The 13,565-nt window shown below is 43.2% G+C and overlaps 1 protein-coding gene across 2 annotated transcripts in view; it reads left to right on the top strand.

Annotated features, from left to right (window-relative positions):
* Window positions 1-12,423, top strand: part of GRHL1 (grainyhead like transcription factor 1) — a 51,516-nt gene extending 39,093 nt beyond the window's left edge. Inside the window, exons 10-16 of one of the 2 annotated variants that reach the window (XM_087437168.1) lie at window positions 998-1,085; window positions 2,339-2,478; window positions 3,793-3,830; window positions 6,400-6,491; window positions 6,829-6,914; window positions 9,508-9,572; window positions 10,726-12,423. In XM_087437168.1, coding sequence (XP_087293294.1) covers window positions 998-1,085; window positions 2,339-2,478; window positions 3,793-3,830; window positions 6,400-6,491; window positions 6,829-6,914; window positions 9,508-9,572; window positions 10,726-10,840 — 624 coding nt within the window. In that variant the 3' untranslated portion in view covers window positions 10,841-12,423. The remainder of the gene's footprint in view (window positions 1-997; window positions 1,086-2,338; window positions 2,479-3,792; window positions 3,831-6,399; window positions 6,492-6,828; window positions 6,915-9,507; window positions 9,573-10,725) is intronic. The other variant, XM_087437170.1, reaches the window with a different exon arrangement.
* The last annotated feature ends 1,142 nt before the right edge of the window (window positions 12,424-13,565 follow it).

Raw genomic sequence — 13,565 nt, 5'->3', positions numbered from 1 at the left:
GAAGGTGATGTTTGTGTCAATATTACAAAGCAGATTTTATAAGCAGGTTGTATGTTTACCGATATATTAGTATGTTAACACCTTCTAGAAGAGGCAGAAGGTGGTTTTGTATTCTGTTTTTTAAAATGTGGTTTTATTGTATAATAGTGCCAAGATCAGTGGGATGATTTTTATTGCCTGTTTGCTATCGGGGAATTTATTTTCAGAAAAATAAGCTACCAGTTCATACTTAACTGGATAACTTTGTAAAGAAATCTGTGCTATCCAGAAATAAATGTCAGTAGGTTAAGCAAAGTGATTAATTAATAGTTATGTTTTTATTATACTTATTTGCTTAATTTTAGGTTATGTTTATTACTAATATGGTTCTTTTTTATTTTTGTGGGTTCAGTTGTGTGGCACTGACAGTCTTTGTATAGTTGATGTATATCGTACATATATTTCTTCTTTATAGGACTGGGAATACACTTCATCTCTTTTAAGTGATTATGCAGATTTCTAGTTAAATCTTTGCTTTTGTGAGTTATAGTTGAACATATCTGTCACTTGGTTGGAGCCTAGTCCTTGGACAGAATCACAGCTTCTGATGATAACAATGCCCATATAGGAAAGTACACTCAAAGCAGGGTCATCTTGTGTTTTTTCTTTCATTTGCTTATTACTAGACAACAGGAAGTCACTCATGTCTTTGAAGGCAGTGTGGTACATTAGCAGATTTTCTCAGCTTTTCATTTAACATGGCCACATCCATTATTGAGGGGAATTTTTCTCTGTTTGTTTTTTATATATTGTTTCCCTGTGATTTCATATAGTTAAAAATAGTTATCAGAATGGCTTTTTAGAGGAAACTACTATGATAAACTCTGTGAATATAATAAATGATGGAGTTCTTCTCCAGAGAGGAGAATTTTTTCCCCTCATTGGTCAGGATAACAGTTAAATATTTTAAAGAGGCTCAGATAAACAGAATCCTGTCTTGTCTTCTCTTGACCTATAGGGAGCTGAGCGGAAAATCAGAGATGAAGAACGAAAACAAAGCAAAAGAAAAGGCAAGTGTACTGACCCCAGCTCCCAGCTGAACGCCTGTAAGTAGAAATGTGTCCACCGAGCACTTCACACCTTTCCATCCAGAGTGGTGACTTGATGTTCAAGCAGCAGATATGATAGTGGATATCTTTTACGACTCTGAAGTGGTAGCGTTGCTTCCTTTACCAGATAGAAAAACGGATGAGCGGCCAAACTAAGTAAATTTCTTGGAGAACTACAGGAAGGATTCTTGAGTGTTTTCCAGAGTTCAGGCTATTTTGGCTGTTAGTTCTAGTTCAGGATGCTGGTTCCAGTCCTGAAAAATAACACACATTCCACCAGAATAGCTGATGATAATTGGGACATGTCTCGATTTTTAAGAATAACAACACCCTTGAGATTTCAGGATGTCTTACTTCCAGATGAGCGTAGTTTTCTTATGTATAGTTTTCTAACATTTGCAGAATCTGTAGGGCTTCTGTTTGGACATTTCACCAGGGAAAACTTTTGTCATTTTCTTTTTTTCTAATGTGACCAATATTCATATTCACAAAATCCTGTATCTCACAGCTAGAAGGAAGAAAAACGCTGCTCTGTGCCAGTAGGGTTTCATCTGCAGTACGTGGGCTGCTCGCCTCTGTTCTTTGCACTGTTTGTCTGGCTCAGCAGACGTTTGCCCTGCAGCACATTTGTCAGGGTTCTGCTGGCGTCAGAGTGCAGCCCAGTGTCACTTCAGAGAGCAGCTAACTGACCGGGAAAGCTCCTCACCGGGTACTGCAGGGCCAGGTGACAGGCGAGGATGGTGTCCATAATTCAGTAGACTAAACATTTTTGAGATGGGCGTGCTCATCTGACCTCACTGAGGTTAAGTTCTGAAGTTGAAAGTGTAAAGTAAGGGTGTATGTTCTGAAGTGGAAGACCGCACTGCTGCTAGAATGTACATTACTTCATGAGGGTTCCTAAGGTGGAATTACTTGCAAATTATGTTTATATAGTTTTAAGTTTTAGCCTTTCAGACAGAAACTAAACATGCTTTGTCTCTGTTCCAGATCTTCTGTGTGTGTATGTCTGTGTGTGTGTAAGGATACATTTTTCTCTTCTGATTTTGATAAGATGTTCAGTTGATTTTAGTATAAATACAAACAACATATTCCTTCATGTAAGCTGATTTTCCTCTTAGTTCAGGCAACATGACCTGTATCTTATATAGTGCTACAGTTTAAGTTTCTTAAACATTGAAGACAACGCCCTGTGGCCTGCGTCTAGTCTGTGTGTATAAGCATTGACTGTGGTGTCCTGTTTTTTCCCTCAGTTTCTGATGTGAAAGTGCCACTGCTTCCCTCTCACAAACGAATGGATATCACGGTGTTCAGGCCCTTGATTGATCTTGACACCCAGCCTGTCCTCTTCATTCCTGATGTGCACTTTGCCAGCCTTCAGCGGGGAGCTCACGTAGGTAACCAGGATCCCATGGTGGCTGCAGGGAAGTAAGACTCCACCCAAAGAAGTCTTGGCATTGTTCATGGTAAACAGAAGCCAACATTTCGGGAGGTGTGACCAGTGTTACGGGTCAGCTCCCTGGAATATTCAGTTGGGGTGACATGATGTCCTTGAGTAAAGTGTGTTTAAGCATTATTGATTTGGAAACGCGGTAGCAAACCTGTCAACTTAATTCTGTTTGTATTTATTTATTTATATCTTAGCTCATTTAAAAGATGCTAGAATAGTAACATAATTTGGAGTTTGAGACTATAATCATGCGGATTTAACTTATATGGGTCTGGGCAGGGGGGAAAAGCCAGAGGAATACCTAGGGTGGGTAGCCTTAATGGCATGAAGAACATTTGAAGGCTCTTTTCATGGTTTCAGTTACTGAATCATCATTGGCACATGTATAGCTATGTCTTGACAATTGATGCGAAGTTTAACAAATAGTCACGTCCTGCTTTGAGCAAATGCATAGTAGAGATAGAAACCTGAATAGAGCAGAGCATGCTTTCCATGCTGAGCTCAAATAAATATCAAAAAGGTGGTCTGCCATGGACTTCATAGACAGATTTGTTACAGACTAATGATTTTCAGAGTTCTTGTGGGGAGCCATTGCCAGTGTATTCAGATTCTAATGAGAAGCTTTGGAGTGAGCAGGAGTCGGCAAACTTTTTCTGTAAAGGGTCAAATAGTAAATATTTTAGGCTTTTTGGGTCATGTGGTCTGTGTTGTGACTGCTCAGCTGTGCCGTTGTAGGGCCAAAACAGCCATACACAATATACCAATGAATCAGTGTGGCTATCTGCCAGTAAATACTTTATATAACAGGCATTGGGCCAGACTTGGCCCACCAGCCATAGTTTGCCAACCCCTGATTTAGAGGAGTTCAAGATATCTCTAAGAATCTAGTTATTGAAAAATAAGGGTAGGGCCGGCCCCGTGGCTTAGTGGTTAAGTGCGCGTGCTCTGCTACTGGCAGCCCGGGTTCGGATCCCGGGCACACACCAACGTGCCGCTTCTCCGGCCACGCTGAGGCCGCATCCCATGTACAGCAACTAGAAGGATGTGCAACTATGACATACAACTATGTACTGGGGCTTTGGGGGAAAAATAAATAAATAAATAAAATTAGGGAAAAAAAAAAAAGAAAAATAAGGGTAGAGGATTTTGTGTTAGATGGGTCAAATTCAAAATTATTTTCATTTTAGGAATAACTCATTTGTGGTCCAAAATATTTTGAGCATATAGTTGAAAAGCAATCTACTTTTTTGGTCTTAGGTCCTTCCCATTGCCTCAGAAGAATTGGAGGGTGAAGGGTAAGATTTATGTTTTGTTTTGTTTTAATTCTTTTTATTTTGAAACAATCTCAAACTTACAGAAAAACCACAAGCACGATACAAAGAACTCATTTTTTCCTGAGCCATTTGAGATTAAGTTGCCAACCCAAATGACCCATCATTCCTAAATACTTTAGTGTGTATTTCCTACAAACAAGGATATTCTCCTGTGTAACAGTCAGGATATTCACACTGAGACGTTAGTACCAGCCAGTCCTCACACCCCATTCGATTTTTCCCAGTTGTTCCAATAATGTCCTTTATAGCTAAAAAGGATCCAGTTCAGACTCACAGTGTATTTAGTGGTTGTGTCTCTTTAATCCGTTCAATCTGGAACAGTCTGTCTCTCCGTGACTTTTCCTGACCTAACACTTTTGAAGGTTACAAACCAGTTGTTTTGTTGAAGGTGCTTCAGTTTGGGTCTGTCCGTTGTTTTCTCGTGATCAGATTCAGGGTATGTGTCTTGGCGGGAGTATCATAGACGTAACCTGTCGGGTGGCACACTTCCCGTTCACCCCATTGCTCATGGTATTCCTTCTGATCACTTGATTAAGGTGCATCTGCCCGGCCTCTTCACCACGCGGTTGCTGTTTCTCCTTTTGTATGAAGTGTTTTGTGGGGAGGTGCTTTGTTGTTGTTAGTGCCATCCAGCAGATTTCGACTCCTGGCCACTCTGTGGGCAGCTGGGCAGAACCCTGCCCGGTCTTTCTGCGCCATCCTCTCACCTTCCGGCGCCCTATCAGGCAATGCTCCACTGCTATTCACAGGGTTTTCATGGCCGATTTTTTTGGAAGTGTGTGGCCAGGTCCTTCTTCCTAGTCTGCCTTAGTCTGGAAGCTCTGCGGAAATCTGTCCACCATGGGTGACCCTGCTGGTATTTGAAATACCAGTGGCAGAGCTTTCAGCGTCATAGCACACGCAGCTGCCACAGTGTGACACAGACAGACAGATGGTGTCGTTCCCTGACTGGGAAACAAACCCAGTGAGAGTGCTGAATCTTAACCACTAGACCACCAGGGCTGGCTAAGGTGTTGTATAGCTTTCTAAATATCTCATTCCTTGTCAGACTGTCAATTTATTCATTTATGTATGTCGGCATGGACTCATAGTTTCCAGTTTTATTCAATAAGTTGTAATCCGTTACTGTCATTTACTTTGTTCAGATTCTCCCAGAGTGGTCAGTGGAGTCCTTCAAGCTTGCTCCTGGGTCCCTTTGACATGACCCTGCTGCCCCCGAATTCCTTGAGCACTTCCTCACCTTCAGGCACAATGTGTTCCAGGCACTTGTGTTTTCCCTCCTCCAGCCCTAGAATCAGCCCCTTCTCCAGGAAGCCCTGGTTCCTTGTGGTGGAGAATGTGTTTTGGAATCCAGATGAGGCCCCTGGGTGTGCTCACTGCTCATATGCTCACTGAGGTGGTGCTGCTCCCCCTGCGTGGGCCCTAACTGCCCACACTGGCAGCCCTCCTGCTCAGCGCTCTACCACATTGAGCGGCAGGCCCCTTATTTGGGCCGTCATAGCTCCCCGTTCCCACCATGTTGCCTGCAGGGCCTCCTCTCTGAAGGCCAGTCCTCCACTGCCTCTAACCCTTCGTGTGCTCAGACATATCCTACAGGGGCTTTCACTGGAGGCCTGGCCTGTGCTAGGAGCTGAGACAGACTGAGCATTTTAAGGCCCAGCCCTTCTTGAGGTGATCATTCTGCTCAAAACCAAGCACCCGCTCGTTCATCTTCAGCTATTTTACTGTTTGCTTGCTCACCCACCTGAACCTCATCACGTGTAACACCCCATAACTTGTGCCTCTGACAGCCAGTCACTCTCATCTTTTCAGGTCTTTCTTCAAACACGCCTGTATCCATTTTCTCCTTTTTATTTCCACCAACGCTACTGTACATTTGAAAGGATTAAGTACGTATTAACCCTTTAATATGCTGTGATTCTGCCCAAAGTCCTCCAACTGGTTCTTCTGCTTGTGGGTCGTGAGTCCCCTCCAGTCTCTGCCATACGCTTGGATTACAGCATTCTCATCTCAAAAACTTTCAAAGATTCCCTAATAGCTGCCACATAAAATCTAAAATTTCTTGGAATGGAATGATCAAGATATTCCATAGTAAAGCCCAACCTGCTCTTCTAGATTTATCTTCCTGTGGAACATTCTGCTGCAGCCAGGCTGGCTTTGCATTTTCCTGCCCAGACTGTCTCCCTTTTTGACATGCCCTCTCCTCTGTTACCACCTTCACATATATGTCAGATCCTATCTCCTCCATCAAGTGTTTCCTGAAAGGCAGCTTGATCTAGTGTAAGAGCGATGGAGGGTGTCTGGCAGGTGGCCTGAGTGTAGCCCCAGCTCTGCCGTGAAATAGCACGAGCCCTGACTCAGTATCTTTCCTTGGGCCTCATATTTTCATCCACAAAATAAGGAAGCTGGACCAGATAAAGAATGAAGGTCATTTCAAATCTGTAATTCGGTGATATGCCCTAAAACTCTTTCTGTTTCTGCAAGTGATTAAGGTTGAAGACACTAATGGCGTGCTTTTGATTGCCCACAGATCTAACCTGAAAAGGGGGCCGTACGGCTCGGAAGATGATTTTGCGATTCCACCTCCCGCTAAGCTGACCCGGGTAGAAGAACCAACGCGAGGTGTGTTGGTTACATTTCTTAGTGGAGTTTTAAATTAGAAGTGAGTTCTGAATCTGTCAAAAGCATCAATTGCTCAGACAAATCTTGTCCAGTTTGACTTCCTTGAGTATTCTTCCATCAGACCAACTCCTGGTTGGAGCCTGGACGTACACAGAGTTAAAAGAAGCCAAAAGCTGTGTTCCTCGAGGCGGATTTAGTGTTGGTTCATGTTCGCTGTCCTTGATGTGGATGTCTCTTATATTAACCAGTACCTGGATCTGTTTTCTTATTTTGCTCATATGAATGAATTGCATCCTTTTTTTCCTTTTTCACCTCCTTATTCCTGATTGGGGATTAGTGCTGCTCTATGTGCGGAAGGAGTCGGAAGAAGTCTTTGATGCCCTGATGCTCAAGACTCCATCTTTGAAAGGCTTGATGGAAGCTGTAAGTAGCATGAGCTTTGTAATCTTCTTTAAAAAGTGAAAACAAACTTACATAGAATTCCATTGGCACAAATTTTACCAGACCCTCCAGATTCCTTTGTGCTAAAATCCCTGAAGCCTTTCCTGAGCCCCAGCACTGTGTCTGAGCCTGTGGCACAGCCTACATTTGCTGCTGCCTCCTGGGGTCCTCAGCTGTTTGCAGGGCCGTCTCCACTCAGTCTCACGCCACTGCGCCCAGCACACTGGTGGGTAGGTTGTAGTCACTCAGGAATGTCTAGTCCGCTGAATTCAGTGAATTTGTGATGACCTGTGAAATAGTTTAACTTCTACATGCTTGGTTAAAGAGAGATGCCATTTAACAAGCCGTTTAGAAGCTAACAAAAATTATTAAAAACTTCATGCATGAAAGCAGTGGCTCCTCGGTCTGCCTTTAAAACTACTGATCCTGGGGGATGACTGAACTTGTGTCAAGACCTTACCCAAAGCATATTTCAGAAAATTTAGAGGTGTGACCAGTGATTGACCATAAATCCTTCCTACAGGATCTCAGCCAAGGCCAACAAGCAGACTGACCCCAGCCTCCCCTTTGGGACATCAATGAGAGATGGCATGAGGATGCCATGCTGATTCCCCATTTTGGCTTTGCTCCGGGCTAGAATTCAAGGAATCAGTGCTGTATCTTGATATTTATCAAGCTTGGCCCCCTAAAAATCATAGGACTCTTTGAGCTCTAAGCGTGTGCATAATTGGGCTAGAAATATGTTTCTCCTGGCTCCCCCCAATAGCTGCATGTGTTGAATTCATTTAACAAATTATTTGTTAAGGGCCTGCCTTGTGCCAAGAGCTGTTCTAGGCACTAGAGTTACAAGAGTAAGTGACACAGTGCCAAATGGAGTTTAGGTTCTCATTAGGAAGGTAGAGACAATAAAATAAGCAAAGAAACTAGTATGTAATTTGCCACGTGCTGATAAATGCAGTGAAGAAAAATAAAGCCGGGGAGGAGACAGTAGACTCGGGGCATTGCTGAGGCTCTCAAGGCAGCTCCAAGTTCACAGGCATCTCTTAGCACGGTCCCTCCCCCTGCACCACGGCCAACACCACCATTAGCACCTCTTTCTGTTGTTTTTCAGCTTCCTGTGATTTCTCCTGGGTTCCTCTTTCTTACCTGTGTTCTGACAACCCTTCCTCATTTCTTAAGAATCATGCAGACCCTTGATTATGGAGAGAGAAGAGAGTGTGAAAAAGATTGAGACTCACTGTGCCAAATATAACTTGTTCACAGCTCATAAGGAATTCATTACAGTGTCTTGGATCTCTTGGGGCTGGGATTTCAAAAATATACAAAGTATTATTATCCAGTGATACAGAAAAGAAATGGACTTGTTTGTATGATGGGAGCTTGGATTTGGTTTGAAATGTGTGTTTTTGTTAGATTGAGAGCCATCTGAAGGTTGGTCTTCTGAGGCCCCGTTTCTCGGTGCTGCCTCGAGCTTTGCTCCTCAGGTAGAGGAGGTGGTAACCCCAGTGTGGGTGTCGTCTGGGCAACAATTGCAAATAAAGCGTTTGATCTGGACTGAATCAGCTGCTGGTCCTTGGAGTTTCTCATCCTCTCAGATGGCCTCTGCACCCTGAAAGGAAAGCATCCAGAGTTTACGCCACGCTGATTTCACTGCACCGTGTGGACCGCTCATTGATCATAGAAAGGGGCTGGGGGGCTGGGGCTGAGGGCCACACCCCGTGGCTGTAGCCACGGTCGGCGGAGCCTTTGTGCTCTCCGGAGAGGCTCTGGGTAGAACTGGCAGAGGTGCGGTTCTCGGTTTGTGATCAGAGACTTGGATGTTTCTCCTGGACTAGGGGATATTTAATGTTTCTTTCCTTCCCATAATTCTGTATCTGAAATGAACTCCTGCTTTAGTTTAGGACACGCTTTAGTGCTCACAGCAGTCCTGTGGTGTGTGAGGTGAGAGTCTCACTTTACTGATGAGGGGAGGCTGAGGGTCAGAAAGGTCACCTCCTGGTGGAAAGCGAATCAGAACTGCTTTGGTTTGGGTGTGTCTGACTCCAGAGCAGGGCCATCACGTGCTTGATCAGATACCTGTGACTATGCATACGTATCGCTGTGGGTTTGCCAAGACTCACAGAGTGGGCACCTCATAGAGTGAGCCCAGTGTCAACTGTGGACTTCAGGTCACCGTGTTGCAGCAGCGTTGGCTCATCGCATGTAACAGACGCACCACACTAGTGCGAGATGTTAACGGTGGGGGACTGTGTGTGGTGGGGGAGGAGCAACTGTACTTTCTGCTCCGTTTTTCTAAAACTTAAAACTGCTCTATAAAGTATTAATTTAAAAAACTATGACCATATAATGCTCTTACGGACATCTGTAAACTAGGAGGAAATAACAAGCACCTGATTCCAGCTCCCTCTAAAGGTAGGAGACACCCCCTCCCCAGAGTATGGACTGGGTCTCATGTCTGTCTTTGCAGATGCATTTTTGAAAAACAAAGTGACTATACCACTATATTAACATATATTGTTTGTCTGTTAAAGCCATGAAAACAGCATTTTGTAATTATTTTTCTTTGCTCTTTTAGATCTCAGATAAATACGATGTTCCCCATGACAAGATTGGAAAAATATTCAAGAAATGTAAAAAAGGGTGAGTATTGACTGGTGTTCTTGGTGCCTCTAAATAACATTAACACTATATAACATTAATATTATTCACATGCATTTGTGCCCAGTCCAGAAACAGTTACAGAAACATTAGTGCTAGAATGTATTTTTTCTTAAATTAGCCACATAAAATTGATCTACTTTTTGAAGACATCTTGTGGGTTTTTGTCAAGTAAGATTTTTATTTGCTCTTCTCATTCTTGGCAGCAGTGAATTGGCTCCACATTGCAGAGTGCGCTGTGACGTTTACTAAGGATGACTACGTCACTGCCCCTTTATTGTGCCCCCGTCATGGGTCCAGAACTGGGTCGGGCACTTCACCGTTGTTTAGTTCCCACGTTACCCTCTGAGATGGGTGTCACTCTTGCTACTTTGTAGATGAGGTGGCCGAGGCACAGAGAGCCTGCGAGTCTTGTCCAAGATCAGGTAGCAGGTTAGTGCCAAGGCCAGGATTCAAGTTCAGTCTCGACCAGCTGCAGAGACTTTGCTCCTTCCACTCCGGCTGCCTGCCCTGGATTGTGTTTTCAATCATAGAACATTGCTTCTTTGTCTAGAAATTAGTATTTTTAGTTCTCTTTTACTTAAGTGTCTATGCTGTTTGACATGAGTGAGCAGGGTATAACATAAGAATTTTTTGGCTTAATTCTAACGCAAATCCTAATTGGAATTTTCTAGATGGGCCTAGTGGGGAGGGTTCAACTTAGTTCAACTAGTTGAACTAAACTTTGAGGGTAACTTGCCAGGGCAGATAATTTGTCAGGAAGCTGTGGCTTCAGATCATGTGGATTGTTTTACTGATACACTTTCTAAAGCTGGACCAAGTAGGTGTGCCTTCTGTCGACTTACTCGTTCATCGAGTGAGTACTGACATAACAACGTAAATAGGCTGTGTTTTGGTGTGACAGGCCCTGCACTGTTGTCAGTGCTTTACTCGCATCCCTCATGAAGCCCACAACAATCTTACAAGACAAGCACTATTCTTATCCTCATTTCATTGGTGAGGAAGTCGTGGCTTAGGGAGGTTTAAGTAGTGTGCCTCACGTGTCACAGCTAGTAAGTGGCGCTAGTTGTGAGATCTGGGTCTGACTGCAGAGCAGGTAGGAATGAGCGGCTCTGTCTTGCCTCTCCTCACCCAGGATTCTGGTGAACATGGATGACAACATTGTGAAGCATTACTCCAATGAAGACACCTTCCAGCTGCAGATTGAGGAAGCAGGGGCGTCGTACAAGCTCACCCTCACTGAGATCTGAGGGTCCTGGGCCACGAGTCCCAGCGCGTGAAAGGAAGGCGTTATGTGGGTCTTTTTGTTGGGCAAGCTGTGGGTGCACCAGCCAGCCGCTTTCCAAACATGGTGGATGTCAGTGGGAGGGATTCCTTTCGAGCTGGAGGTGGCACTGCATTTGGCGAGGAGATAGCATTGAGTATGTCGCATTGGCATTTTTCAGATGACAGAGAAATTCATATACCATTATGTTTGAAATTTCTGATATAAATACTTAGGATTAAAAGTGAAAACTTTGTTCCAAGATTTAATAGACTCTCTGGGGACCTTTAGGATATCTGCTACATTATTTATAAAAATATTGGGATGTCTGCCTTGTCTCTTCAATGTTGGTGGGCCGGCTCACTAGTGCAAGTCAGAAGGAGCAGTGGGCTTGGCTTTAAGGACCTTGTGCCCTTGTCTGAACTCAGTGAGACTCTGACTGCCTCAGGTCAGTGGGAGCGGCATCCAAGGAGGAAGGAGGAGCCCTTCTCCCTCAGCCTCTCATCCCCCTGTAAGTGTTTACTCAAATAGGGCATGTTACTGACATCTTCCTCCGCAACTTTCTTGAACATAGCGACTGCCTTTCTTGTGAAGAACTTACATGGGTTACAGTATGAATCAGTTAAGCTAAAGCTGCATTGTATATAAGTGCAATACATTTTGAAGGCCTGTGTCTGTAAATGTGTACATATATGTCTTATATAAATAGATAATATATAAATATGGTGTCTGTGTACATATAGTAAAGAGATGCGATAAGGTCTACGTTAAAGACTTTCCCTAGATGAGAGGTTAAATTATTTTTGATAACATCTCCCAAGTAGGTAGAGGACTGTGCTTAGTGGAGCCACTGAAACGCTCTCTGTTTTCCCAAACACAGCCATCATTCCATAGCATAGCAAACCTTCTCAAAGTACGGAGACTCTCTTTGCTCTTGAGAATGTCATTATTTAGACTTCTGCACTGTTTAACAAATGAAGTCAAGGGAAAACACTACTGCAACTCATGTCTGTTGTGTATGCTAGTGTCAGATGTTCCTAATGGAGTGAACAAACACAGTAATTACAACACACATTGTGACTATTTGTATCAGGTGACACAGTTCAAAGTAGAGCTCTTCCTAATCTTCCTGTTACAAGAAATTATTCTATTTTACCATGTTTCAGAGCCTTCAAGCTTTGATTATATTGTATGTTAACAGTTCTAGAAAGCATTCATGAATTTATGAGACTATATTACTATGGCAGGGGAACATTTTGTATACATATTTAAATATATAAAAATACTAAAAAGTGTAATTTTATAACAAATAAAATCACGGGTATCTTTAGGTTCAGGGAGCTAGAGTAGGTCATTGGTACAAGTAGGATTGGTAGTTACATTCTTATGTTAAAATACTCTAATGAAGTATGTGAAATAAATTGCTGGTTTTCTAAGATAAGAATATCATGGGAATGGGTAATAATAACAATATTTTATATTTTGTTTTATGAAATTGATTTTGTCTTGTTTTTAGTTGTATCATTGAAGATGTATTTTAAACCAAAAGGATTAAATTTTATATGTCTATTTCGTAACATGTCATTTCTTATTATTCAGTTTGACTTGGTCTTTTCATTAGTCAGTAAAGCAAAATTGAGATCTTAAAATAGTGGAGTTGAAGATCGCGAGCTAGTGTCTGTCCCGATTTCCCAGCATGTGTACTCAGGTCTCTTCAGCGTCATTTTTCCTTACAGGTGTCCACTGTAATTGTTCAGTAAGGGAGCCCTGAATAATTTTTCAACTATTACCAAAATTTAACCACTAAAGCTGAAGGTAAATGCTTTCAGACCTAAAATCTTAGTGTTTTTAGTTTTTAAAAGCTTAACAGAAAATCTACCAATAATAATGTTTCAGTTCATCAGAATTTCTAAATCAAACAGCTGTCGTGAGCATATTCAGGTAATCCAGGGCCTAGCTGTGATAGACACTGAAATATACTTCTAATGAACACGTGATGCAATTAATGACGTAAACTCCCTGATCGATTTCCTGTGACATCTGTGCATTTTTCATTCTAATCCTTGGGACACAAGTCAAGAATCCTTAGGGGCAGACTAGGCTCCTGGTCACTCAGCGGTTCCAGAGCCCAGCTCAGCACGGGGAGCCTGTGGGGTGGGGCCCACACATCCTCTCCACAGGAGCCTGTCCTGGGGTCCACCTTCACCAAGGTTCCGGGGAGCTCCTTGGCTTCCCGTACACTCCCTGCCTTCCCACATTCTGCTGCATTTCTTTCTCCCTTTGTTACTTAGCTCTTACTTCTTCCTTGAAACTTGGCTTTCCCCTGGAGGCGAGGGGCTTCCCTGAGCTCACCAGTGGATTACTCCAGGTTCCCTCCCATAGACTCACTGCTCTGCATTGTGATCAAAACCTCTCATCTCCTTGGACCTCTGGCTCCCAGCCCAGTGCCAGTTATATAGTAGAAGCTCAGTAAACGATGTTGAAATGATTAAGAGACTAGTCGGTGCCCTTGAGTAGCCTAGTCACTTGCAAGACATCAGCCGGCAGATTGTTTAGAAGTTAGAAGCTCAGAAACTAGTCTGGGCTGGACCTGGACCAGCAGGCCGCAGAGTAGAAATCATCTATGTAACTTGGCAGCAGAAGTCCCTAAGACAGTGCTCAAGAAAATGTGGTTTCAAGAGGCTGACAAAACCTCATGGGGGAGTCCTGGG

Source organism: Ceratotherium simum, chromosome 11, assembly GCF_057802395.1.
Source record: "Ceratotherium simum simum isolate JZ-2026a chromosome 11, ASM5780239v1, whole genome shotgun sequence".
Taxonomy (NCBI): domain Eukaryota; kingdom Metazoa; phylum Chordata; class Mammalia; order Perissodactyla; family Rhinocerotidae; genus Ceratotherium; species Ceratotherium simum.
This window is presented reverse-complemented; position numbering and strand designations above follow the sequence as displayed.